This window comes from Python bivittatus, unplaced genomic scaffold (genome assembly GCF_059951505.1).
Source record: "Python bivittatus isolate LINGU-HERP-01145 unplaced genomic scaffold, Pbiv_v1 ctg000050_np1212, whole genome shotgun sequence".
In the NCBI taxonomy this organism is placed as follows: Eukaryota; Metazoa; Chordata; class Lepidosauria; order Squamata; family Pythonidae; genus Python; species Python bivittatus.
The window spans coordinates 6,033,248-6,059,830 of record NW_028277033.1 but is presented as its reverse complement, the minus strand read 5'-3'; the positions used below and the strand labels follow the sequence as shown (position 1 = coordinate 6,059,830).

The 26,583-nt window shown below is 42.0% G+C and overlaps 2 protein-coding genes across 4 annotated transcripts in view; both read right to left on the bottom strand.

The window, feature by feature from the left end:
- CSGALNACT2 (chondroitin sulfate N-acetylgalactosaminyltransferase 2) overlaps positions 1-4,388 on the bottom strand; it is a 39,179-nt gene extending 34,791 nt beyond the window's left edge. For 2 of the 3 annotated variants that reach the window (XM_088129226.1, XM_088129221.1), the window contains exon 1: positions 4,126-4,388. The gene's annotated coding sequence lies outside the window, so the exon portion shown is untranslated. Of the gene's footprint in view, positions 1-3,540; positions 3,661-4,125 lie in introns of all 3 variants that reach the window. The other variant, XM_088129214.1, reaches the window with a different exon arrangement.
- A 9,423-nt stretch (positions 4,389-13,811) lies between these two features.
- RET (ret proto-oncogene) overlaps positions 13,812-26,583 on the bottom strand; it is a 111,718-nt gene continuing 98,946 nt past the window's right edge. Inside the window, exons 17-20 of the mRNA XM_007420746.4 lie at positions 24,350-24,487; positions 22,477-22,576; positions 18,385-18,532; positions 13,812-16,387 (exon numbers count right to left, since the gene is read on the bottom strand). Of these exons, the coding sequence (XP_007420808.3) occupies positions 16,236-16,387; positions 18,385-18,532; positions 22,477-22,576; positions 24,350-24,487 (538 nt within the window). The 3' untranslated portion in view covers positions 13,812-16,235. The remainder of the gene's footprint in view (positions 16,388-18,384; positions 18,533-22,476; positions 22,577-24,349; positions 24,488-26,583) is intronic.

The following is a 26,583-nucleotide window of genomic DNA, read 5'->3' as shown; positions in this document are numbered from 1 at the left end:
GAACAGTACAATGTGGCAGATTTTGTGGGAAATAAAACAGAACTTTTCTAGTTCCCTTAATACAGTGTTTCTCAAACTTGGCCACTTTAAGACGTGTGGACTTCAACCCCCAGAATTCCCCAGCCAGCATGGCTGGCTGGGGAATTCTGGGAGTTGAAGTCCACACATCTTAAAGTGGCCAAGTTTGAGAAACACTGCTTTAATAGGTTCTCAGCCAAAATACAGCCACAGCCATTCCAGCCCTCAACTTTCTTGACTTTTCCTTGAATGCATCCACTCCGTTCTCTTTTATCACAAGGATAAAAGTAGGCATCTTCTAAAATAACTACTGGTTTTCCCAAGAGGAAGAAAGAAAAGTGATTACTGTATGTTGTAAATTAGACTGATTAAAATGCTTTCCATATGTTTGCAGTATTTATATTATTTTTTGTGAAATATAAACCACAAAGCATATTCAGTTCTGATGATGTAGCCGCGCATGTGTTTATTTTTCCCTGAGAGACAGAAATCCTTTAGATGGGAAGAAACACAAGGTAGCAGCTTGATGGTTTGTAAACATGCCTCTATGCTGGGTTGGCAACAGTGTTACATCCTCAACTCCAGAGCGCCATATTCTGTGCCATGCCCTGCCACCTTCCTTAGGGGCCAGTATGACCAATCACTGCACAACAGAACATCTGGGCATCACTCTGATCTCACAATCTCCAAAATTTGGAGACAGGACAGATAATCCCAACTCCCAGATGGTGTTTCACAACCTGATCGACTTTTAAGATGTATGAACTTCAACTCCCAGAATTCCCCACCCAGAATGCCCGGAGTTGAAATCCAAACATCTTAATGTTGATCAGGTTGAGAAACCATGTCCTGGGATGCTCTGTCTCCAAGCTCAAGATGGTCATCAAGACCCATCACTAAGTCTGATTTCAGAATCAACTGAGTTAGACTTCACTACAGGATTAAACACCACTTCTCGTGGATTAAAAAAGGACCAGGATTTCTTATCACACTTCAGTGCAAAACTACCTTCATCATACCCACCTGTTGCTTTATGTTTGCTGACTTTGAAAGCAGTTTGGCCTCTCCCCTTTCCTTTTACTCAGCAAACACTGAGCAACAACTCTTCTCTTTACAATAGTCAGCACTGTGGAGGGTGAAGTGAACAGTGGTCTTCAAAGGCTTAGGAGACAATACAGTTGCTAGTCTTTAAGGTGACACAAAACTTCATTCTTTTTCCCTGCCAGAGATTAATACAGCTCTGAAAACTATTCAGCCTAGCTGAAGACAAACCTAGATCTCACCACACCAGCACTGGTCATTTTTGGAGGTGCAAATTTAACACCAAACTACTATTAAGTTGGTTGACTTTTTGTGCTGAAAGATTGTCTAAGCTACACTGTACAATTATGGCTTGAACAGTTGTTGATAACTGGATCCAATACAAGCTTGAGTGCCAGATCATATTACTTACATTTTAAAAAATGGACCAACCATCCTATTGTCTTCAAAAGGGATACACTAAGGGGCCAACTCCCTTAATTGTAGTAAAGGACAAGCGGATATTAATTATTGACTATTCCAAGCACTTCTCGTCCAATTATATCCATGCAAAAGGGTCTTTCCATGAAACAAATCCACACTTCTAACAAGATCTCCCCCTTTCCTCTTGATGGAAAACAGCCCATTCCTGATGGAGAAGTGATTAAACTTTTACCTCTTCTACAATATTTTTCCATTATTTTTTTCATTAACCAAATGGACACAGAGCTGTAGCCTCCACAAAGATCAAATATCACAGCCGGAGGGATGATTCTGTGAGAAAGACTGATTTGTTTTAAAACACAAAACTATTTTAATTACTATTATTGCTTTAAAAAAAAAAAAAGACATATTGCCAAGCTAGTCCTGAATACAGACTATTGTACTGCAGCCATACTGTACACTTCTCCAAACAGGAATGAAAAGATTGCATCCAGGGCCAACTCTGCTGATAAAAAGCTCTTGGACCTTTTTTGCTCCCTCCCATAGCAAAAAATGAACAAAAAAAGGAAAGAAATCAAATTTTGACACAACTCTTTATCACACATGCTTTCCAAAGCTGGTCCAGGTCACAGGGGGCTTTTTGGCACAGCACAGGAGAAAGTGAGAAGGGCTGGAGGAAAGGGGGTCTCTGCAAAATCACCTCTGCAAAATCCACCTCCTTTTGCTTCCCAAAGCCTCTGCTAGTTCAAGAACACACCATTTGCTAACGGACACAATTGGCAACAGTCCTACGTTTTAATTTCATTGTGCAGGATAATTAACAGCTGACATTTACCTAAAGCTTCAGAGTGTTTGCAATATTTCACATTAAATATTTACAACAACCGCTGATTGTAAGAAAGCAATAAGGCAGACTGGCATGTCCAAGGCAACTTAATGAGTTTGGGGCAACTAGGACAGCCAGGGACTCCGTAGCATTAGAGTTCAGATAATACAAGTAATGCCAGTTCAGCTGGGGCCCCCTGGAAGCTTCATAGTCCTCATATAATACAACTAGGTAAGGAACAGCATGCTGTCCTTGCTGCTTAAAAAAAAAGAAAGAAAAGAAATCAACTGTATGAGTGATCCAGTGTCACGCTAAGCCAAAACATCCTCTTATTGTTAACAAAGCACTCAATGTCTAAAGAAAGCCATCTAAAAAAATTCTGCACCAGAGGGAATCTGTTATGGAGAAAAGGATATCTGAAGAGGCAGGACATAAAACCAAAGCCGGGTTGGGGGAGCAAACAGACAGGGAGGGATTATAGTCTAACCCCCTTAAATTAAATTAGCAATTAGAAAAGGTGTGCATACAAGGATCTAGCTGAAGGAGTGGCAGCGCTCAGCAAACCTTGCAGGTTGTGCCCCCTACAATAATAGCCTTCCCCCAGGAGTAACACTAATTATTTCACGGGGCCGGAGGCTGGGCAGGAAATAATATACCAGTTGCTTTTAATACATTTTAACCTCTCCATCACAGGGAGCCTCCAATTTTGCAGTACACAACTGCCCGCTTGGAGTTTGCAAAGGAGCAAAACTGAAGCCAAGTTCGGACAGAGCTCCCACTCTGCCAGTATAAATTTTTTTTTTTTTTTTTAAATGTGAGACTCCCCCCACTCCAGCAAGTTGCTTGCAACTCCCTTCCACCCCACCTTGGAAAAGTCCTGCTGGTTTGAAACCCCCTGGAAAGATAATCAAGAATACAAGGAACTACAACCTACAATTTAGCAAGAACTAAAGGGGGGAGGGACACAGCTGGCTATGGAAATCCCCCCCCCGCTTCAGAATTTTTTTTTAATCAAACAGACTGACCACCAGTAATGCAGACTAAACTTGCAGTACAGAAAGGAAAATGTCTCCTTGCTTGACTATACTCTTAGCTCCATACAGCTTCCTAACCACCAGTTTGGAAGCGTTGCCGCTTCACAACGTAAGCGGGTTCACACAGCATTCTTAACCAATCGGGTTAAGTACTTTCATTCCAACAGGTTAAGCTTAGTATTAATCTTGGGGACTTACGGGGGTGGCTTAGCGGCAGCGCAAACCCAGTCCACGTAGATCCTTTACGAACTGTGCCGACACAGAAACCAGGTTAATGCCAAACCCAGGTTTCTGCGAAACGAGCCCGTCTCTCGCCTCCTAAAGACAAAGCAGGAAAAGGTCTCTTCCTCTGCAAAGCAGAAGGTGACCACTAAATCTCTTCCCATTCAGACGTCTCCAGCCAGGCAGCCTTAAGAACAGCGTGCATATTTTCGAAGAGAAGGAACAGCAGGGTCTGCCAGCAGAAAAGCGTCAAGGCAGGGAAAATCAGGGAGGGCTTCAAAGCAAAGAGGGGAACGAACAAGCGAGCGGGGGGGGGGAGGGAGGAGGAGGGGGCGGGGGACTCTCTTGTGGCTCCGTCCTGGAACGCTCGCATACACGCGCACGGCTGGGTTCGTGTGAACACGCCTTCCCAACCAGCAACGCGGCGGAGGGGGGAGACGAGGACGCCTCGCTCCGGGCGCCAAGCCCAGCGGCGGGGCGCGGGCCGGTGCGGGTTGGCGCAGGGGCGGCGGGAAAGAAGGGACACCCCCCCTCCTCCCAGCGCGAAGGGTCCCGGCTTACCTCCGCCTCGCCGCAGCGCCGACGCGCAGCCGGCAAGCAGCGCTTCCTGCGCGCCCGCCCGCCAGCCAGCCAGCGCGGCCTGGCCTGGCCTCTCCCCGGGGCCGCCCCTTCCAGCGGCAGCGCCCAGGAGGCGGGCGGCTTCGCGGCGCCCCGCCCGGCTGGAGGACGGGAGGCCGCCCAGCTGGGCTGCGCTGGGCGGGCGAGCCGGAGGGCGGGGGCGAAGGGAGCCGCGGGGCGGACGGCGCGCCGGCGATGCGCTGCTCGCGGCTGGCTCCGCACCGGAGCTTTATCGCGCGGCGGCGGCGGCGGCGGCGGGCGGGCGCGGGCCTGCGCGCGTGACATCATCCCCGCCGCGGCCCGGGCTGGCGCGGCCGAAGCTCCTCCTGGCTCGCCCTGCGGAGCGCTCGCCGCGGGCCCGGCGGGAGCCTCCCTCCCCCGCGCGCGGGGCTCGCCCGGCCGGCGCTTCCCCCGCGCGCGCCCCGGAGGCAGCGAGCAGCCACCCTGACGTCAAAACAGACTTGCCCGGCATGACGTCCGGAGCCGCGGCTTGCAAAGTCCCTTGCGGCCGGCCGCGACGACGAAGCGGGGCGACGGCGCGGGCCAACCTCGGGCTCCTTTGCAACTAGTGAGGCGCAGGGACTGGGCGGTGAGAAGCGCCCCGTCCGCTTGCTTGCGCCCTGTGCCCCAAGGGTTACCGTTTGGCAGAGCCGCGCAGGTCTGCCCAGTGATCTTTCACGCAGCAACAAGTGGGTGTCAGTATCAATCGGTACTCCCGATCCTCGGGGCGTTTAGCCGTTCTTGGGGTGCAACGAGGCGCTTCTGCCTTGCACGGCGGCTGCGGTTGGCTCGGCGAGGCCTTTCGCGCTGCGGGCTGACAGCGCTTCCCCCCCATTGCGACGGGAAGCCGGCCTGCCTGCGTGGCCCGTGTGCCGTGTGAGGTGGTCCCTTTTTATTGCAGAGAGCAGCCAGCCACAATGACTCCTTCATTAACACTTCGCCATCCTTGTGGTGATATAAAGCCCGCGCATGTTACTGACCATCTCGCCAAATGGATAGCGGGATGACAGTGTAAATCTGTAGCAGAGCCCCCATCATCTGTTAAGCACAGACAGGGAACAGTGTTAAAAGCTGTGCTGTTTGACAACTGTTGTCCTTGATTGGCTGGGTTCACAAGGAGCCCTTCACCCGAAGACTTCTCTGCTTCTGCAATAGGACAAGCAGGGCTGCTTTTACTCCTGGTTAATTGGCGTGTTCCTCAGCACCTTTGTTCATTCCCTATGTAACTATGTAACCTATAATATATATATACATTTATATATATTTATATATAAATAAATAAATAAATAATGTAATAGAGGTAACTGTGTAACCTGGGGTTACAACAGTAAACTTATTTACTTACCTTTGTACATTTATTTATACATTTTACATAGCTGCCCATCTCTCAGTACAGCGACTCTACAGCAAAGATTAAAACTGAAACAAAAACACAAAACTGAACACCAAACAAAAACCGAAACAAAAACACTGTGTGCATAACCATCAGAACCAACAAGATAAACGTAAACCTATGGGTGAAGTCTAAAAACATTCCACTTCTTGTCCAAGGACTGAAACCAAACCAATCAGCCTGCGGAGCTCACTTGAGCTCCCTGCCCAAAAGCCTGAAGTAGCAACCAGATCCTTGATGCCTTACGAAAGGCCAGCAGGGTCAGGAACATCCAGACCTCTGGGGAGATTGTTCTGTTGTCCAGGTGCTGCGACAGAGAAGACCCGATTCCTACGATGACACTTTGACTACGTCCTGGAGCATGGCCACCCTGCTGGCCCTGTTGGGGCACGCAGAGGCAATCAGAGATAGCCAGGTCAGCAGATAACCTGGCTCTGTGCCATGTAGGCGTTTATAGATGATAGTATCTGGAATTACACCCAGAAGCCCACAGAAAGCCAGTGCAGCTTGCTGAATAGAGATGTCACAGGAATATGGTGTGAAATGCCCCAAACTGCCCACACTGCTGCCTTTTGGATCAGCTGCAGCTTCTAAATGCTCTTCAAAGTCAGCCCCATGTAGACCGGATTACGGCAACCCTGCTGGGAGGTGAGAACCTGGCCTGCTCAGATAGCCCGTGCTTCCAATATATCATGTGAGCCCAGAAAATGGGTTAATTCAGTAAACAAGGATGTTGTGTGCTATACAGGACATCATAGGCACAGGAACTCAGTTGTGTTGTATGTCAGTGGGTGTAATAACTCAACCTGACATCAGGGAAGCTAGTTAGATTCCTGTTTTGAACAGGAATGTGAGTCAACGTCTTTACACTGGAGTGTAGAATGATTGGTGGAATATTGACATGCGTGATTTAGGCTTTGTCTACCATGGCCAAATTTTGTCTAATATTCTCTTTTCTATTCCTATTTTCTTTCTTACTTATTCACTGTTCTTCTTTATTTTCCTTGTTTCTTTTCTAATATTTGTATTGCTATTATCTTGTTAAAAATTTCTTCATGTTTTTTACCATATACATATACATATATGGTAAAATATAAATGTATTTATAACCTGTCAAATGCTGTATTAACGCTGTCAAAAAGATCGGAAGTTGCTGCTTTATAATCTTTTTTTCTGTTTCTGTTTCTATTTTGTTACTTATTCACTGTTCTTCATTACTTTCTTTGTTTCTTTTCTGATATTTGTATTGCTTTTATCTTATTAACAATTAACAGGGCTATCCAAAGTAATAGGCATTGTTGTAGCAATATGAAAATTGTCCATCCTAGTGAGTCATCACCCCAGTGACAATTGGGTAGCAGCATAAATTGCTAGTGTGGAAGCCCTTTCTGGAAGTGCAAACAGTGATAATCCTATTAATAGCTTTAGCCATTCTTGGAAAGTTGTTACTGATAACCTGACAAGGACAATCTGATTCACAGCTATCCTGTGTAGAAATTTGTGCCTTTAGTTCCAAGTGGTTAAGATTAGGACTTTGTTGGAAAATTGTATGCTGCTATATCGTGCTGGTTTTTGTACGGACTCAAAGCATGGACAACAGTCCAAGTGACAATCAATTGAACAGAAGCCTTTGAAATGTGGATATATAGAAGATTAGTCACAATTGTACAGCTCGGATGCATACAAAACGAGATGGTCCTCCAAAGAACAGGTGGAAACAGGGAATTTGTAACTAGCATCAAGAAGGAGTTAGAATGTTTAGGATATGTAACACTCAACAAGACATATCAACTAATTAGGTTGATTATAGAAGGAAACATTCAGAGGAAACATATCCTGGACGAAAAATCTAGGTACATGGTTTGGCAAAAATACAACATCCTTGTTTTGTACAATATCATCAAAAGAACAAAGAACACTGATGGTTGCCAAGCTTCAGTAGGAGATAGTGCTAAAAGATGAAGTCTGCCAAGAATATAGTAAAATCCCACCATGCATAAAAAACAAGAGAGGCCTTCCATGCTAATGATTATCCAGCCATAACTGAGCATGAGAGGTCCACCCCTCCAGGGTCTTACTTGCTCAGAATTGCAGCACAAATATTTCAATTGACCTGATGCCAAAAGAATTGCCACTGTTCCCCAAGTCAGGTTAAGAGGAGAAAGAAGCAATATCCAGCCATCCCATGTCCATTTTCCTCTTGTGTGACAGACACTGGATGGGGAAAAGGCTTCCTCAAGACCAGAAGCCTATGGAGCTTTCCCATCCATAGGCCTTCACTGCTTGTGAGTAGAGATGGAGGGGGAACACAAGCAAAAAAAGAGAGTGGTTGTTTCTGCAGGCTCTCTCTTGCTGGGAATTGGTGCTACAAGGATTAGACATCACAGAGGTGAAGGTGGTGCAGGAGCAAAGGTGTTGGAAGAGAGACTGAGGTTTAAGTCCACCTGCAGCCATAGAAAATCATTGGGCGATGCATTATGCCAGAGAAAGGAAACCCCTCAGACAGCATAGCATTCAGTGGGCAAAAGGTGTGAATTGCATAAAATGAGTCCTACATGGCCATCTTGCTCTCGCCATGTGCTTGGCAGTTGAGTAGAGAGAAAAAGGCTTTGGGGCACCCAAGAAAATTGCACACCCTCTTTGTTTGGAAGAACCCTAAGGCTTACTTTCATCAATTCAAGGAGGAAACTGAATTATTTTGCAGTAAAGACTTCTCCCAGGCAGAGCACATCTGGGTAGAGTTCCTGGATGAGTTCTGAAGTCCCAAATATTAACATAGGATTTTATAGATTCTTTATACAAAGTGTACATGACTTCAAACCACATTTCTTGCTTACAGTCACTATTTACAAGACACAAGGCCCCATCTAACACATGCAGATTCTGTGACGGCTAATCATTGTTTGTACTAACAATGTAAATCGTTTCCTTCCAGTTAGTCCAGGATCAGCCATTTCTCCCTCCTGATAATGGGATTTAGGCGAACTTTTAATTGTAAATGATACATATACAACCACGAACAAATATATCTTCCAAACAATTTCCTCATACTACATGTGAACAGCAGGTTTGTTGGCAAGAAAAAATAGAGGAGGCAGTGCTAGATACATCACCTTGAGGTTTGGGAGGAAAAATGAAGGAATTCCTTCTAAATTGAAGGAATAAATCAAGGGAGCTCAAGAGCGAGTAGACCATGTTGCACGACGGAGAAGACTAGCCTAATTGACCCAATCTTTCACAATTTGCTGAGACCTTTATATGTGTCTCCTGTCTGTTCAGTGCAACAGGAAGAAGTGAGTTGAAAAAGAACATCAATTTGTGAGCAGGAGAGGATATCAACCATGGATTGTCCAGCTGTTTCTACCAAAGACATGGGATGGGATGACCTACAATTATTTGTTTTATCAAAATAACTTTTCATTACAAATAATGCCAAAGTGGGGTGTACACAGAATGCCTTCAAGCATTGAAGTTGAGTTGCTTCTCCTAATACTCTAAGTTAGTGTTGTCCAAACTTGGCCACTTTAAGATGAGTGGACTTCAACTCCCAGAATTCCCCAGCCAGCATAAAGTGGCCAAGTTTGGACAACACTGCTCTAAGTGGTTCTACTGCCCTGCAGTGGGGAAAGTGGATTGAGCAAAGTCAGTAGCAAATGATCAGGGCTGGCAAAGTCCAGGTGCCCACCAGATGACAGCAAAGAAAGACAGAAAACTCTTTGTTGCTGAGCTGTGGTCACTCGGATTCTCACCACACAGATCAGATAGTCCTGCTACAGGGCTTGGGTCAGCATAGAGGTAAAAGCAGCTGCTTACTTCTGACTGTCTAGGAGTTGCAAAACCCAGTGGAAGAAGCTTCTAAGTTGGGTTGTCCTTGCCAGTTTATGTTTCCAACTTCTGCTAAAGGAGCAGGAGAGGATTCAGTTTATTCTGTTTGGTACCCTTCCTCACTCTGTCTATTGCTTTCATCCAAAAATGTAGGTGACTGCATTAAGCGCTCTTTAGATCGTCAAGGGCCTTCAGATTAAGGCAGAAGTGGGTCAAAGCTATAACTCCACAGCCTGCAGTAGCTCTTGTTCCTAGAATTTAAGACCCTCCTAGGACCATCTTAGAACTCAAATGCCAAGCTTCCTTAGAAAAATCGGACGATCCCTTTCATTAGGCTATTGGTTTGTAATCCAATCTTGAGACTGACAGGATTTTGACCGCCTCCAACCATGGGCTTTTGAAGAGGGGCAAGTAATGATGTCATGGTTTTTACTGGACTCCTGGTGAAGTCTCTGTATTTGTTGGAAAATACAGTCATCATGTTGTTCACATGATTGCAAGGACATTTGAAAGAGAGAGACAGAAAGAGAGATGGGAAGTATTGTTAGTTAAATGGGTTTAAGACACAAAGGGAACTTAGGCAGAAGTGCGGTTTTCCTATCTTCCTGTATCTCTTAATACATATTTTTCTTAAGTGTAATGGGACTGTTAGCATTTGCTGATGGCTGGGTTAAGCCCATACACTGCATCCAAGACAATTATGCCATGTTTTCCCAAAGGTATGCTCTGCTACTCTGCCTTCTTTCAGCACTCTGCTCATGTTCAGCAACACATCCTCTGACAAGGGCTCCTGCTGAATTCCAATCTCCAACAATACTAGGAGCGGAGGACAAAAGAATGTGCTTCTCAGGGGCTTCTAGTACTATAAATCATGATTTTCTTCTGAGTTCCCTGGAAGGAGTAGGCAGTGAGGGAACCATTTTACCCAAATGTAGGTTTCAGGAAGGGGGGGATGGCTAAACTAGCAGTCCCTGGCAAAGATGTTCTCCAGTCCAAATTCAATTTCTCCATTATATTATTATAATTATTATAATCTAGCTCTTCTTGTTATTTGGAAGTTGAAAATCAGTATCTGAAATCAGCAAAGGACTGATATGGCCTAGCAAACGGCGGCTTTATCCGGACAAGGACAAAGTCCCAATAGTAAGAGATAATCTTGATTTGGGAAGCAATATTCAAACTTCTTTTGGATTGGTTTGTACTCTCCCTAAAACAGTAAACAGGTATTTGATGAATGCAATTGGACTGATTTTCTTCTGAATAAACTGGTGGTATCTAAGGCCAGGAGTGATTTTACCAGCTTCGGAAGGTCAGTCAGGTCAACCACAGGTTTCTGTTTTCTGGAGAAACCTAATTCTGCCACAGATAAACTTCATTTCCAGGCTAAATTGCTACAATACATCCTAAATGGAAATACCCTGTGTTCAAACACATCAATTGGTGCAAAATGAGTACATCATATTATACTAGTATAGTGTGGCATTGGTTACTAGTTTGCTTCTGCCTCACTTCAAAGGGGTTTTTGGTATCTGAAGGACTATAATCACCACCTCACATTAGCTTCATGAGGTGTACCTTTCATTATGTCTTTTGGTGTAGAGATCTGGCAATTCACATGCTATGACATGGACACCATGTTCTTACGTTTGGCTTAAATCTTGGGAAGCAACATACCTTGTTCTCTCTTGACAGCCAGTGTGAGATCTTTGCATAACAAATCAGAGTAGATCCCTGCAGCAGGATGGACCTCTTCTTCCCAGCTTACACTCCCAGCCCTTTCCCCAAACAGATGCCAAGCAAGGATACCCAAAGCACTTGCCCTTTCTACTCTTTAGTGCAAGAGTATACTTATTCATTTCGATAAGTTGTTCTTGTAACTGTCTTGGTTATGCATCACTGTTAAAACCACTATTTCCTAAGCGCAGCTGGGGTTGACGCAGACTGCAACCCAGACAAGCTTGAGGTCATTCTAGAGATGTCTGAAGATCTATTAGAGTTTTTCTGAGCTTTACAAGGAAACACCACAAGCTATTACAAAAACAGAAGCAGAACTGTTGTCATTAAGCAATCCTCTCAGTTCTGGCCTTGGGTCTACAGTATCCTGTCTTGACTAGCCCAGCCCAGCCCAGCCCAGCCCAGCCCAGTGAGTGGAGTCCTGACTACAGAGTTCAGAGGAGAAATGGCCATGCTAGATGATCTTAAAGCAATTAGTGCTTGGATTTGCCAAATCATCCCCAAAAGGAGCATCTGGAGATAATGGACTGGACAGAGAACATGAGAATTTAGAGAAGATTAACAGAAAACCATCATTCAACTCTAGAACATGGCTGAGACTGAAGTCTCAAACCTTCTATATAGGAGTAACTTCAGGAAGAGGCTCTTTGTTACATATTCTCCTGGGTCGCCCACCTACCTGCTTACAAGACAATACATCAGAACTTTGGAAAGTAATTTCCAGGCTGGTTTTAGGAGAATTCCTTTCTCCATTCAGAGCATCCCCACATCTTTGGTCTCCAACCTTATCACCTTGAATATCAAAGTGATGAATACAATTATCTCCTGGAACTACAGCAGCAAAGAAGGTAGTCCAAGCTCCCTTTTCTGCTTTGCTTTTTTCATTTCATTATTCTTCTAAATTCCTTTTGGGCCATCCCACCCTAGACAGACATTCTAAAGTATCTGCATAGGTTGCTTATAAATCAGACTCCTAAAGTATCACAACCCCTTCAGAATGTTGATCACCCACTGTCTAGATCTCTCTCCCCCCTTCTTTACAAGTTCCTCTAATTTCAACTCAAGGTGCAACCTATCAGTAAACAATTAGCCATTCTCTTCTTTTCTGATACTATTTGGTTAGCCTTCCTTCCTTTTCTTTCCCCATTTCCTAGCACTTCAGCCTCAAAAAGGCCAAATTAAGTATCTATAAAATTGCCTTCTTCTCTGCCTCAAATCCACTGGCTGTTCGTGATATCTGAGGATGGGAACACAAAATACATCCTTACGCCTATTTACATATGGTGAAATACTTTTGCAGTCACGCCACATGCTACTGGCAGCTGTTTCTATGGTAGTGGGATTTTTTTGGATCAGTATCCTATGAAAATGTAAGGCTAGCTGTCTAACAACAACACTGCAATTTTTAATTTACACCAGTGCTATGGTAACTGAACCCATCTTCTCTATTTACAAACACAGACTCCAAACCTGGGAAAGATCAACTGTTTTTAAAAAATCGTAGGAGCCTATCTTTTGAATGTTTCATGAGCAGCCCTACAAAAAGGAATCAATCTGGTCTTGAAGAATGGGAGTAGAGACACGTTTCAAAACTAGAGGTATTCTCCATCCTAAAATACAGGTAACAAGAGAACAGTATTTCTAGCACCCAAGACAAGACAGGTCTGGGGAAAAGACACCTCTGTATGGGAAGAAAACACAATTCTGAAAAGCAAGAGAATTTATTCAAGAGTGTAAAACAATAGTGATTGTGTTCCGCTGTTCCAGAAGCTGTAGCAAGTCAGAAACCCCTTTCCAGAACTTAAATAATTTTGACCATGACCACCATTGTGACACTGTTCTTATCGTTGCAAAGCCAAAATGGGCAGAGCAGTTTTGAAAATGCTCAACAGATCTGCTCCAAAGTGCTCTGAAACGTTCAGAGTTTGTATTCTGAAATGGAGGGGAAGACCTTGAGAGCTGACAGGCCTGTCTGCAAAATGCTTATTTGTTGAGAGGTTTTTACTGTGTTCTTAAACTTTAACAAAGAGGAATGTTTTGCTCAAATGAAGGGGGTGGGAAGTTATGTTCACCCGGTTTTGCTGTCATATGTATGGTTCCTGGTTTGTGTTTTATTTGTGGTTTTGCCTGGGTGTGCAGGTGTATAACTGTTTCATCTACATGTCTTCCTTTTTTGTGCCCTGTGGTTAAATTTACTGTTGGATGCTTCAAATTTACTTATGTCCTTCTGTTCAGTTTATTGCCAAGTTGTCTTTAACTTCATTAGGTTATAGTACTTCTTGCAGAAAGAGTGCTGTTACTTGAAGCTGAATTAAAATGTCATTTCAAATGTCTATACACGACAGGGGGAAGACATGGTGGCTTGGTGGCTATCTTTTAAAGACTGAAATCCTGTGGCTGACAAGAAAACCTGTTTGAATTGAAGACCTGAACTATAAAAATACAGTGGGTAAATGAGAGAAGGATCAAATACTTTGCTCACAGTGGACATTTGTCAAACTCCTTTACTGCTGTTCCAGAGCTAGAAACAGAAAAGCAGTGTAAGAGCCCTGGATTTGTCTGCTTTTTAGAAGGTACTCAAAGTCCATGGTTAAGGGAAAATAGTTGGTGCTTCTTCATTCTCATAGGTCTAAAATCCTTTTTTTTTTTTTTTTTTGCTTTGTATTGATTGTTAAAAGTCAACATTGCTGACTCAAATACAGTAACACACAGAGTGTGACCGCTGCCCTCCAGAGCATAATTTCATGCACCATATAGAACACCCACCTACAATGAAAGTTGTTCAGAGCTGGGATTAAGTTGGACCCAAATGGTCCTATCAGATTCTGCTGACCTAGCTGAGCTTTCTTGCCTACTGGGCCATTCCTTCCTTTGGCCCCAACTGGACAGTCCTAGCTAATCCTCAAGGGGTCCATCTCTTTATCGGTGCACTGGAGTCACTACGGAGAGTTCTGCTCAACCACAATGAATTATTAAGGCTCTGACATTTACATTTTTTATTGTTTGAGATGACTGCTTGTTACAGGATACTGACGGCTGTTTCACATCTGTGTAGGCAGATACATTTTTTCTTTGTAAACACAAATGCATAATATAGTAGTTAGTTTACAGAACAGAAATGTCCTCCTGCTTCTTCGTCTGAGAACTGGTCTACTCTGAAACCACTTTATCCTAATGAGGTGTTCAGACCTCTTGCATGATTGTTTTTGGCAATCTGACTCATGATTTCTGAAATAATTGGGACATGTAAGGAGACACACAAAATTACCCAGTGGAAACCTAAGACAGGAGAAATGCTTTGGTATATTTTGATTATGCAAGAGTATCCAAAAAGGATAAAAATGTTGGGTTAACATTCCAGTATTCTGTAGAAATTGTGAAACGATGAACAAAAATACAATCATGTAATGCAGAGTCTGTTACACATTTCAATAAAGCTTTGTAAAAGTCAGCTTACTTCCAAAACACTATGCCAAAATTAAAACATTGCATCTGGTTTTAGCTTTACTCTTTGGAAAAAGACAACAACCTTAGACATGTTTTCTACACTGACTGAGGAAAAAAAAAATACAAAGAGAGTAAAGATTAGATATGAGGCAAAAAGTATGTATGCACATGTTTCACACAAAAACAGGAATAATATAAATTAAAGATTCTATTGGGGCTAATACAGATTCAACACTCATTTTCTGTTAACTTTGGTTCACAAACTGGGATTTTGCTGGGAATGCACACTTTCCCCTCTCAAACCATGCATGTATCTTCATCACAACTGAACAGTTGGACAATGTCAACATTAATTGTGGTTAATGTAACCCAGGTTTCTGGTTACCATGGCTTGGAATATGAAGTTTATGATGATGAAGTACCATCAAGTCAATGTCAACTCTTAGTGACCACATAGATTGTCTCAAGAGGTCTTCCAATGGTGAGATACCAAGAACCCTTGTTCATATTAACTAAACAGAGGACCATAACCATTTAAATGGAATTAAAGTGGAAGGCAGAAATTTGGTCTAGGGAAGGGAAGGACTACAGAGACAAAGCATGCATTCGAGTTTATTAGCCATGGTTAACAGGGAATCAGTACTGTATCCAGTTGTACAATGGGTGGCAGAAATAAATTTCTGATGAAAGAGGTAAAATCTGTGGAGTAAGACTAAACTGGTTCCCTTTGTGTCAGTTAATTTCAGATCATCTGGAGCCCATGTTAAGATAATAATGGAAAGATTTGTGAAGGAAAATAAGTTATATCAAGTGGGCACTCTGAGATCAACTCTATTCTAGTTTCTATGATATCAAAGTTTTCTATTGTGCTAAAGGTAAGAACAATTTAACCCTGATTTTTTTCTCTTAAAAAAAAAAGAAAAAAGAACACTTACTTTCCCATGACCACAGAACAATATATTTCTACAGGTTTCCAAACCTTTCAATGCTGAATCCTAACACTGCCTTTGGTCCATTAACACTCTTGGTTCCAAACTCCCTTAACTGATTTCCTACTGCCAATAAATGCTAACACTTAATGCTAGATCAAGCTCAGGCATTTTTGGAAAACAAGTAGTTCCCACGTTGTGCTTCTTGCTTTGATTGATTTGCCTTTCCTTAGCAATGACCACAGAAACAGAAGTTGCTAGTGAAACAACAGGATTTCACCACCCCATACAAGACAGTTTCAGGAATTAGACATTATTTGGAACACTTACACAAGAAGTCCAGCGGCTGCATCAAATCTAAATGGATTTCTCGAGGAAATCTTTAGGCAAAAGCCTAAAATAGTTAGGGACACCTGCCAGGGAGGGCAGAGGGAGTCAAGATGCCACCATGACCACCATCTTAGCTTCTTAAAAAAACCTTTTGGACGCCCCTCAGTTTCTTACGGCTTTAAAGTGGGACGAAGTATTTATCATAAAAGAGAGGGAAAGGGGGAGGAAACATTTTAGGAACTGCTAGAAAGTAAGGGGAAAGTTTTCCCATTCTTGGAATTCCTGTTCGCTTCAACCAGTTGATGCTATTCAAGGAATAAGCTGAGGGGACAGTCAGTCTGTGGACACTGAGTCCCTCCTGCATCCGTTACCTTCCACCAAGAAATTGTTAACTATCAAACTCTGTCCATAAATTTTGTCGCTGAGGGTGAAACCATCCAGTTAGCATAAACACTATCATTTGCATATCTTGAAAACACAGACTTAGGCCCATCGCTTCTTGTGAGTGGAACGGGGCTCTCTTCAGGCCAGTTCGGGTATGACATGCCTAAAAATGAAAACAGATAATTTTTTCTGCACTGAAGAACCAAAACTTCATGTGCAGACAGTAAGGCCCTTGGCAAAACTCCCTTCACCAATTGCAAGCCAAATGACAAAATATGCTACCCCCGCCCCCAAGGAAAATCAAACGTGTGTGTTTCCAAGGCGCTGGGACACCAAGCTAAAACCCACGAAAATGTGTTCTTCTTACGCAGCCCGCTAATATGCTTGCTCCCGAGAAGCTTTTTTAAATTTCAGAATGTTGTGTTTTTAGGGGATGCAAAAACACAGTGGTTATTGCAGTGGGGATTCCTGTGGCAAAAGCAGCGATAAATCTCAGAGTCTCAATTTGACAAAGTGTAAAGTCTTTGCATGTGTGTTTCAGTCAAAGACACTCATCATCCCACTGATGGACAAAGGAAGGAGATGTGTGTGTGTGTGTGTGTGTGTGTGCACACATATATACATGCGCATACATGAATGGATATAAATGTGTTTGAGACCCTGGAATGTATTCCATAAGGCCACTGAAATTCATATATATATATATAAAAACTGACTCTGGCTTTTCCTGAATGGCTTAATTTGATCTTTGTCTTTTTTAACTGAAAGGTGCCCAGAATTATTTTGGAGTTGGGCAGCCTCTAAATAATAATAATAATAATAATAATAATAATAATAATAATAATAATAATAATAATCACCATCAAACATCTGCCTATCCCAGGTCCTTGGGAAGGACTCGATAGGTGGATAAAAATGCCAAATCCAGTCTAAACATCTGGCTGACTGTGCGACCAACAAAATTAATCCCCAGGACAACCCTTTGATCCCATCAAATCTACAACCCTTGCAAATAAAATGCTAATTCAAGTATCTTGTAGGGAATCTAATCATGACTGTTCAAAGAGTCATGATTCCCCCCCACCAAAAAAAAATAATCCTGGATTTCAAAGCAGGATTAACTTGGCATAAAAACTATTTAAGAGTCTGACTAGGAATTTAAGAATGGGGGCTCAGAGGTTAAGCACCAAGTCAGGACCTCAATGTGACAAATAAAAAGGCATGGCTTGGACTGAAGTCATTTAAAGGTGTTGATGGCATGTGCAACATTTAATTATGAGACCAAAATGTAGGAGTTTTGGCAAGAACCGTCTTTACTGTCCATCTCACCACCACAATATTAAAGCACATTCCTTCTAAGACACTTGCAACCACATTCAAAACATGGCTGAGATGCCGACATTGTCATGGAAAACCAAAAGCATGTGAAAACAGCAAAGGTTGCTTTCATGTGATCCTCAACAATTCTCTATCCAAACAGCTGTGCAGCAGCGCTGACTTTCCTACAGTCTCAGCTGGCTCTTACAGCTTTTCCCCAGCCCCATCTGACACTCCATTACTCAGTAAGCAGGCATGGCTGTACAGAAACATAAAATATACAGGCAACATTTCAGATTCTGGAATCCATCCAACTCAGAACAAGAGCGGACTCTAAACAGCGAAAGAGGAGGACAAACTCAAACCTTCAAGCAGTAAAAACAGTGATGCTGAAAATAAGAGAGACCACCAATGATGGGATTTAAATGCTTCCAACCCCAGACAGACACAAAAGGATAATTTTAATTGGATAATTGCTAGCATTTTTTTTAAACTTCCCCTGAGAATTCTTCCCTGATTCTAGGATTTTTTCTTTCCTTTATTCGACTATATATCCATATCCAGATATAGATATATAGGGATAGGTTGCACGTTTTCACATCCTTTAATTTTTTGTTTAACACAGCTGTAAAAGACGGCTAAAGTAACAGCCTATTGCGGAGCTTGACAGTGACAAATGAAAAAAGGTAGGGGGTGAAAGACTTGCCAAGCAAATTCTGATTGGTTTCATTCCAACAAATAATACTTTAAAGGGCATTACAGAGAGTGTGAGGACAGTGCAGAAGAAAATCGGTTTGGGGGTTGTGTGTTGCTAGAATCTAGTAAATGCATGTGAAATTCTACCATAGAGTTTGTTTTCAATCCATGTGGAAGGGAGGGTTCGAGGGAGGGGAGCATTATTACAATCCACAAGGGGCATCTCTTCTTCTGAGAGTCCATCATCGTAAAGCAATGAGTCCGAAGGAGTGGAAGCTGCAAGATCTAAATAGTCCTAAGCCGATAAAAGAGAAAGAGGGTTAAGGAAACAGTCCTTTGGGTCTCATTTCAAGTCAAGTTTATCACCCTGAAGAACCAAAACTCAGTGTGGATAGAATCAGAACCTTCTATCTTCTGGAGAAGTAGCAGCTCTGGAGACATATTTGTTTGGAATCAGTCTAATCATGCTTCCTTAGATATCTGCTGAAGTTCTCCTCTCCTTAAGTGGTGTTCCTTGCCAACAGATTAACATAATGAATCTGGCAAGCAACTCCCTTAGAAATCCCTAGCTTTCTCACCCAGCGTTACACCTCTTCCAGAACAATGGGTCATCAGTTTACCACAGAAGTCTCTCTGAACAATCCCTTGTCTGAAATTATGGGAAATCTGTCAGAAGCAATGAATTCATGCACATCTGGTACTGCTGGATTCGGAAAATTGTTTCCCCAAGCAAGTAATGTGCTTTACTTTCATTTGACGCTTCACTAACAGGCGCTGGTAGAGATCAGATGGATATCATATGATCATATCACAGCTCAACATAATGTGGACATAATCTTATTGTGAGATATGATGTGATCTTGTAATACAATTGCACTGTATTAAAATAGCAAATCAAGACTTTAAATACTCACATGACCCATACAAAGGAGAAAGCTTCTGCAAGCGTGAGGAACGCCAAGATCAGCAGAATTGCACTGACCCTGTTGCAAAATATGCCCTGCAATTTCTGAAGTTTCCTTCCCCAGGACAGAACTTCCACTTTTTAAAATTTTATGCTCAAGGTTTCTGAGAACTTCTTTTAAGTTTATGTTGATTCTGTTTGGGGTTTATTTTCTTGTAGGAGGTGTTGATGGACGATACTGCTAGTTTTCTATTATGCTATCCATCTTTCCTTTATTTTGAGCCCTCCCTGGTTCCCCACTTCCCAATCTGAGAAAGGTCAGTGGAATATGGGCATTCAAGGAAGTTGCAGATTACTGGAGACAACACTGTATGATGAAAGGCAGAGCATTCACACATACCCCTTGGCCATCTCATAACAAAGCAAGGACAAGAAGCTCGCGCTCCATCTATAAGAATTCCACCAAACTTTCTCTGAAAAGTATTTCAAAAGCAACTTATTTGACATCAAACTGAATGAGAACTGATAGGAAAAAAATATACCAAGTATTTTCTCTGTTTGGAAAACATCTCAAGCAGAGGACACTTCCCTAAAACAGCCCTGAGATTTGAGCTTATTGAGTGCCTATGGAATGCTAAGGGACTGTTAAAAAATTAGCTTGCCGAGTGCTTGGAAAAGGAGCTGTTCTTTTAGTCTCTCCAGAGATATAAAAAGACAATCATATCATTGACAGGGTAAGTTGTTTTCTAATTTACAATGTAAAAAGAACGGGGGGAAATAAATGGAAAGGAGAGGTTGGAGGCCTGAACTTTTGGTACTGGATTCTGTTTGCTTGTGTGTTATAGGCTCGCGTGCCAGTGCTAACTGAGTCAGAAGGAGAAGCCCCAAGACTTGCAGAAAGACAATCAAAGAAACAGCACTTCAGGGGAATCGTAAAGCTTAAACACTGAAAACTGACTAGGATGAGGACATGGAATGGAGCTGACTAGAAATCTGCACTGGGAGCATTTCCTACTGCAGAATTTTGTATCAGGCTCTATGTGTTGGGTGCTGATAGCAATTTCTTAGACTAAGTTTCATGGTAGCCATTTTGCCAAGGGGACATACTGCTTTTCTCTAATCTGTCCCTTCTTAGCCACCTTATAGCTTCCTAGAGGTGCCCTGCCCTGCCTAGATTTTTGGTGTCATCCAATCATAATAAATCTTTATGAAGGTTCTGGGCCAGTCCAAAATAGTCCAAAGCAGAAAAGCCATTGGCACAAAGAACAAGTTTTAGAGGAAACTCAGGGCCCAAAATTCTTCCAAGAGAACTAAATTACTGTGAGTGACCAAGATACTTTTCAATCTTTAACAAAATTACTTGTGGGCTCATCGTATTTACCCTATTTATCAAAATGGGTAAATAAAGTCCACCTTCCCTTAAGCTAGCAGATCAGAAAGATACGGGTGTTATATTCTGTCATGTCTTCATATATAAGGTTTTACATGACTTTCACAACCCCTGCTTGGGGTGTGTGTGTGTGTAAAATTTCCTATTTTTACCTAGCATATATCGTGTATTGTGTTTTTGTTTATATATGAACCATCAGGAGGTAGTACGTGAGTGTCTTTGTCCGATATTGGGACTCATCGGATGTGCATAGCCATATATTTCTATGGGGTTCAAATTCCTGGTAGAAGATTTTAATCCGGATAGAAAGACCTGGCTATGTATGTCTGATGAGTTCCAACAGAGGACAAAAACAGTTACATACTGCTTTCTGGTGGTCAGTATAAACAGAATCACATTTTACCCAGCAATCTAATAGTATTGTTGCAATTTCAGTTTATCCAAATTCTGACTGTCCACCTTTTGAGACAGGCCAGACTCCACAAGAAATACTGGAACTATATATGTTATAGTAACAGAATCTTACAAGCCTGTTAGTGTTATCCCTTCCCTCCCTCTTATTCCAGAGTCAAGGTGGAGTCACTTTAAATTCCTTTCCTAACACCTTCTTCCCTTCCTTAAACTTAAGTCATATTTTGCTAACTGCCACATTCCTTTTCCAAGGTCATCTCTGTGGTTCTCTGCAAGAATTAAGCCATCTTTTGTCAACTGGAGTACTCTGCCTCTAGATTTTACTACCTCTGTACAAGCTTGCATAGGGTATGTTGAATAAGAAACAGGTATTTTGCTATTTTGAATAGATGTTTTGATAAAGGAGTAATTGAAGCATCCTCAAGTGTTAATAGAAAATCTTTTGGGATGAAAAGCAATAACTGCCATGTTTATACTTCCTTCTTGATGCAAGTCAAGAAGACAGCTAAGGTGTATGTCTCTCACAAAGCAATGCAATCCCCAGCTCTCCTGCATCTTCTGTTAGGAGGGAGCAGAGCAGGGTTCAGGACAAAAGTAAGGTCTCTTTTCTCCTTATAAAAATACTGACTCTTGGTGGCCTGTAATTCCTTTTGCCCTAGCAGGACCTGCTGCCTCCAATCAGCTTTGTTTTTCTAGAACTACCAATGATCCAGACCCATCCATGTTAGGATGAAAAGAGGATCACAAGGGCTTGAGTCTGGAGCTAACTGTAATGAGCCACTGCCAGGAGAAAACAGCATTTCACAAGGCTGGGAAAGGAGAGCTGAGACAACTCTGTAATTTCCAAAACAATACGCAAAGGCTAGGGTGCCTCTTCAGAAATGCACCACAGCATTTAAAAGAGCTGTCTGGATAAGTTCTAAACTTCAGGCTGTAGATTATGTTATTAAAGGTGATCCTCATTTGCTCTTTAGACACCTACTGATTTACTTCTACTTATACATTCCCTAAGCAGAAAAAAATTTAGATGGAATTCTGCTTCCTCTATTAATGAGTTGAATGTTCTTTCACAGTCCCAGAAGGGAATGCTTTCTAATGCATGATGCATGCATTTTCAAACACCCGTTGGATGAATTCAGATTTCATACTTCCAAAATATGCCCAAAGAGCCCATACATTATGTGAAATGGCCTTTTATGTTTCATGAACTTGTGTTTAGAGTTACACTGCTTTCTTTAAATTCAACTATGCTGTTTGATTACTATAATCAGACCCCCCCCCCCACACGTGCAATTATATCTCACCTCAAATGTTTTTGTTTTTTTTTAATCTAAATAACTACAGCACATCTGATCTCAGGTGATTAGCTAGGCTTTTCTTCCTGCCTGTCTTTCAAATATTCTTTCTTTAAACCTCTCCTTGAACAAGTTCTCTTCAAATGAGGCAAAAAAGGGGTAACAGCTCTTAAAGAGAGATTTACCAATGACCCTTACACATACCTAGTGAGCTCTAATGAATTTTATAAGGTTCTTACCCTGCTCTTGACCATCATTTTTTCTAACTCTTTGCTGATCTCAGAAAATGTTGGTCTCTTATCTGGTTCCTGTTTCCAGCAGCGAAGCATCAAATTGTACCTTCAAGAAAACAAGCAAAGCTTTGTGAATTAATCAGAGACTTGATCTTCCTCTTTAGGCAAATGTGCCCAGTAATGGGCATGAACGAGCCCCGGCACCAGCCGTGGGACGTCAAGTGAAACATTCAATGTAGAGCTTTTCATGTGCATATGTCAGCCCAGGTTTTAGCACTGGTAACTGGATCAAGACAACCAAAGACCTAGACACAAAGACACAATGTTCATGGCCATCTTATTGTTAAAAAAGAAAAGGGAGAAGGAGAAGGAGAAGGAGAAGGAGAAGGAGAAGGAGAAGGAGAAGGAGAAGGAGAAGGAGAAGGAGAAGGAGAAGGAGAAGGAGAAGGAGAAGGAGAAGGAGAAGGAGAAGGAGAAGGAGAAGGAGAAGGAGAAGGAGAAGGAGAAGGAGAAGGAGAAGGAGAAGGAGAAGAAGAAGAAGAAGAAGAAGAAGAAGAAGAAGAAGAAGAAGAAGAAGAAGAAGAAGAAGAAGAAGAAGAAGAAGAAGAAGAAGAAGAAGAAGAAGAAATTCCCAGATTCCAACTTTACTGTTTCGTTGCTCTTGGGAAGGTGGTAGAGGATCTACTGGAATATGGCAGTATGATGTCTATGATACAAGACATCACAAATCTCTGTCCTATATCCTTTTCAATTTTCCTCATGCATTTTGTGTCCTTTTTAGAGCCCCCAAAAAACTTTAGGACAAGTCAGATTCATTCCTCCTCAAATACACACACATTCTGAAGACCAATAATAGGGACTTTTGCTAAATGTATTCATTCAATCAATTCATACCCAACCTTTCCATTGGCTGAAGTCTTAAAAGTTATGAAGAATATAAAACAATGAAAGTGCTTTTTTTTCCCCAAAAGAAGCACTTCCTCCCAGTCCTCTAGCCATTCTTTTCTCTGATCAGATAAAGAGTCCTCGCCTTCATTTGGAGAAAGCAAGAGGAGTCGGTGTCTGCTGGCAACCTTCAAGAAAGGTCCAAGGGAGATCCAAAGCATATTTTCCCTGAGAGAGGCCCACCGCATCTACGCTGTGAAGTCCTGGATAGTCAGTAGATGGCACCAAAGGCAAGACATTTCTGTATCCCTTTGCTGCCACCTAGTGTTTCTCTGAGTTTTGCAGCCCAGATATGGCAGACCTTCCAATGGAAGCAACACCAAGTCCTGGTACTAATGAGGAGACTGAGTAATGTACTTATGGGGAAGGGTCTTAGTTAAGGCTCCATGGGCTAGACCAGTGCTTCCTAACTATGACAATTTGCAGATCTGTGGATCTGAAGTCTTAGAATTCTCAACCATGGTCATGTTGGCTGGGGAAGAGGTAAAGTTCACATCTAGAAGTTGCCAATATTGGGAAAGTGAATTAGATGAACCAATTAAGTGTCCTTCCTGTGGTACAACACATCTCACCCCCTTGCTATTATGTTTAAAGCTTTAAAGGCTGCCCACCTTATGGTGAGGAAAATAATTGCTCCTGGGCAGCTCAGGTACATATACTGCTAGCCCCTTGCATTATGGCTCATCCACAAAGGTGACCAGGAGAAACCAAGAAGCTTCATGACATCTTCACACAAATGCCACAAATTGCATGATCTGTGCCATTTGCAGATGACATCATGATGTCCTGGAGATCACTTGCCCTCCCTTGGCCCCTTATGGATGATCATGTTCATCCAAGCTGCTGAAACCTAAGAGAAAGTAGCTGATTATCATCCTTCATGGGTGGATATAATCCTTCTGATTAGTAACACCGGCTATCTGAGGTTACTTACATCTCCTCGCTGCAGTTTTCTGGCTTTTCCATTCTATAACCTGTTTTTAAGAGGTTAAATAGTCTCTCAGGAGCAATTCCTGGATATGGATTACCTCCAAGGGTGACAATCTCCCATAACAGCACTCCAAATGACCATCTGGGGGGTGGGGGGGAAAACATTGGAAGCACAGTTAGCTAGGCAGAATAAACCTTGCACAATACCACAAAAGAAGTGAGGACAAACACATTTGAAGAGAAACTCTATTTTTCTTGCCAGCTTTCCAAACTTTCTTTCTTATCAAATATCAAGTTGCAGAGGACAGGCTGTAGCAAAATTTCATGGTGCAAAGTAAGAGCAGAATTTTTTGCAATTCTGCTGAACTGCACTAGAATCACAAATGTAAGGGTTTTGCTTTGTTTTTCAAGTATGTATTTTGGCTCTCAGATGAACTAAGTTTGGTCATCACTTACAGAGGACAGTCTATAGAAAGTAAGGGCTGGTTGTCCCATTGTAATCAATGCACATGATCTGTATGAGATTGAAGCTGTTCTTCATGAAACTGAATTCAGGTGTTGCATTTACAAACTCACTGGCATCTTTTTGAATACACTTGGAAACTTTTTGGCAACTGTATTATTTTCCTTTCAGACAGCATTTCATTAATTTTCAAAGATGTTAAGAAATTACATTAAGTAAAAAACTAGGGTGCAAAAAACAGATGTGGATTTGCAAGTTAAGCTGCTTGCATGACTGAGTCATGTACTTATTCTGAAGACCTTTTATGATTAGCATGGGGAAAACGTATTTGCAGCTTCCTTGATAGCTGGATTCGAAGACTTTCAAATGCTTTTGAAGCCCATCTGTTCTCTTTTCATGCCATTTATTCAAGTTAATGCAACCTTCACGCAATGATTGCATGCTGTGATTATGGCAAACAGTAATTTGGATTTTATCTCCTAGGACCTTCCTTTTTAACTACAAGCACTGTATATTTGTACTATTTATCCTCTCCCTTTTCCCTCTTCTTTTACAATATTTTAAACCACATTAAGCTGAGAGAGAGTGATTTACCCAGAGTAATGACTGAATTTTAGTGTCCTAATCATAGTTTGACTCTTTACCACTTTTATTACTTTAACAGGCAAGCTGTCTCTTGGTTTGAATTATCCTTGCAAATAAAAGAGAGGCATTAATCTTAAGCATTTTTATACTTCCTTAGCTGTATCTTGAATGCACAACCTGTGAGCAATATTTCCTACATATTCCACTAAAATGAATGGATCCTGTGGCTGATCACGTAAGGCTTATTTATATAAGCATATCTGCATTTTTTCTAAAATTTAGAAAGTACAGTAACCATAGTCCAATATACTATGTCTCTTTGTCTATGCAAGTTTGCACAGAACTTTCCAAGTAAATTTTGCCTTGGGTCACTTCACGTACTGTAGTTATAGCTTAGGGTTCCTGAAAACATTATTCCGTAAGTGAGGGGTGGTGTAATATAGTTACAAAGCAATTCATTAGCCTTGACATCTAATTTATAAACAGGATTTTGGCTAGTTCTGCAGTGTTATAAGCCCAGGAGTATAGAAGCATACAGGAATTTATTCAAGCTACTTTGGAACACGTAGCACTTAAAGCAAGTCAAATCTGTATCAAAACCTGAGGAAAATAAAATGTTGTGGGTATGAGGAGAGCTTACTATTATTTGTGTGTCTATTATAAAAACACAGAGAAATGCTTCCCAAGTAGACTGGATATAAAGGAAACTGTAGCAATAAATGTGAATTATAGCTGTGTGGTAGGTCAGAGCCAATTCTTATCTCTGAATGATACATTTAGTCTTGACCTTTTCTTCCAAGATTGATTGATTGATTGATTGATTTAATCAATTTACATATGGGAGTTTCTGCCATGATAACTACACATGCAGATAGATCAAAGATGAAGGTGGTGACTGTGCAAGAGGAGAAAATTCCCTACAATACTGATGGCTCCATAAACGAATAACATGTCTTTGTGTTACCATTGGAAGTAATAGACCCTTTGAATTTTGGTCCTTGGAAACTTCTCAAGAACAATTATATGATCTTCCTGTCTCTTCCAGCTTTTCAACAGTATCTCTCTTGCTTATGTTGGCAAAATGGAACAAGTGGAAAAATTAGCAGGTTCAGCGTATGTACCATTCTAAGGATAAGTCATGTATCGTCATTAATATGCCCCTTATGGACCTGCCCTATCTTCTTTTCCTT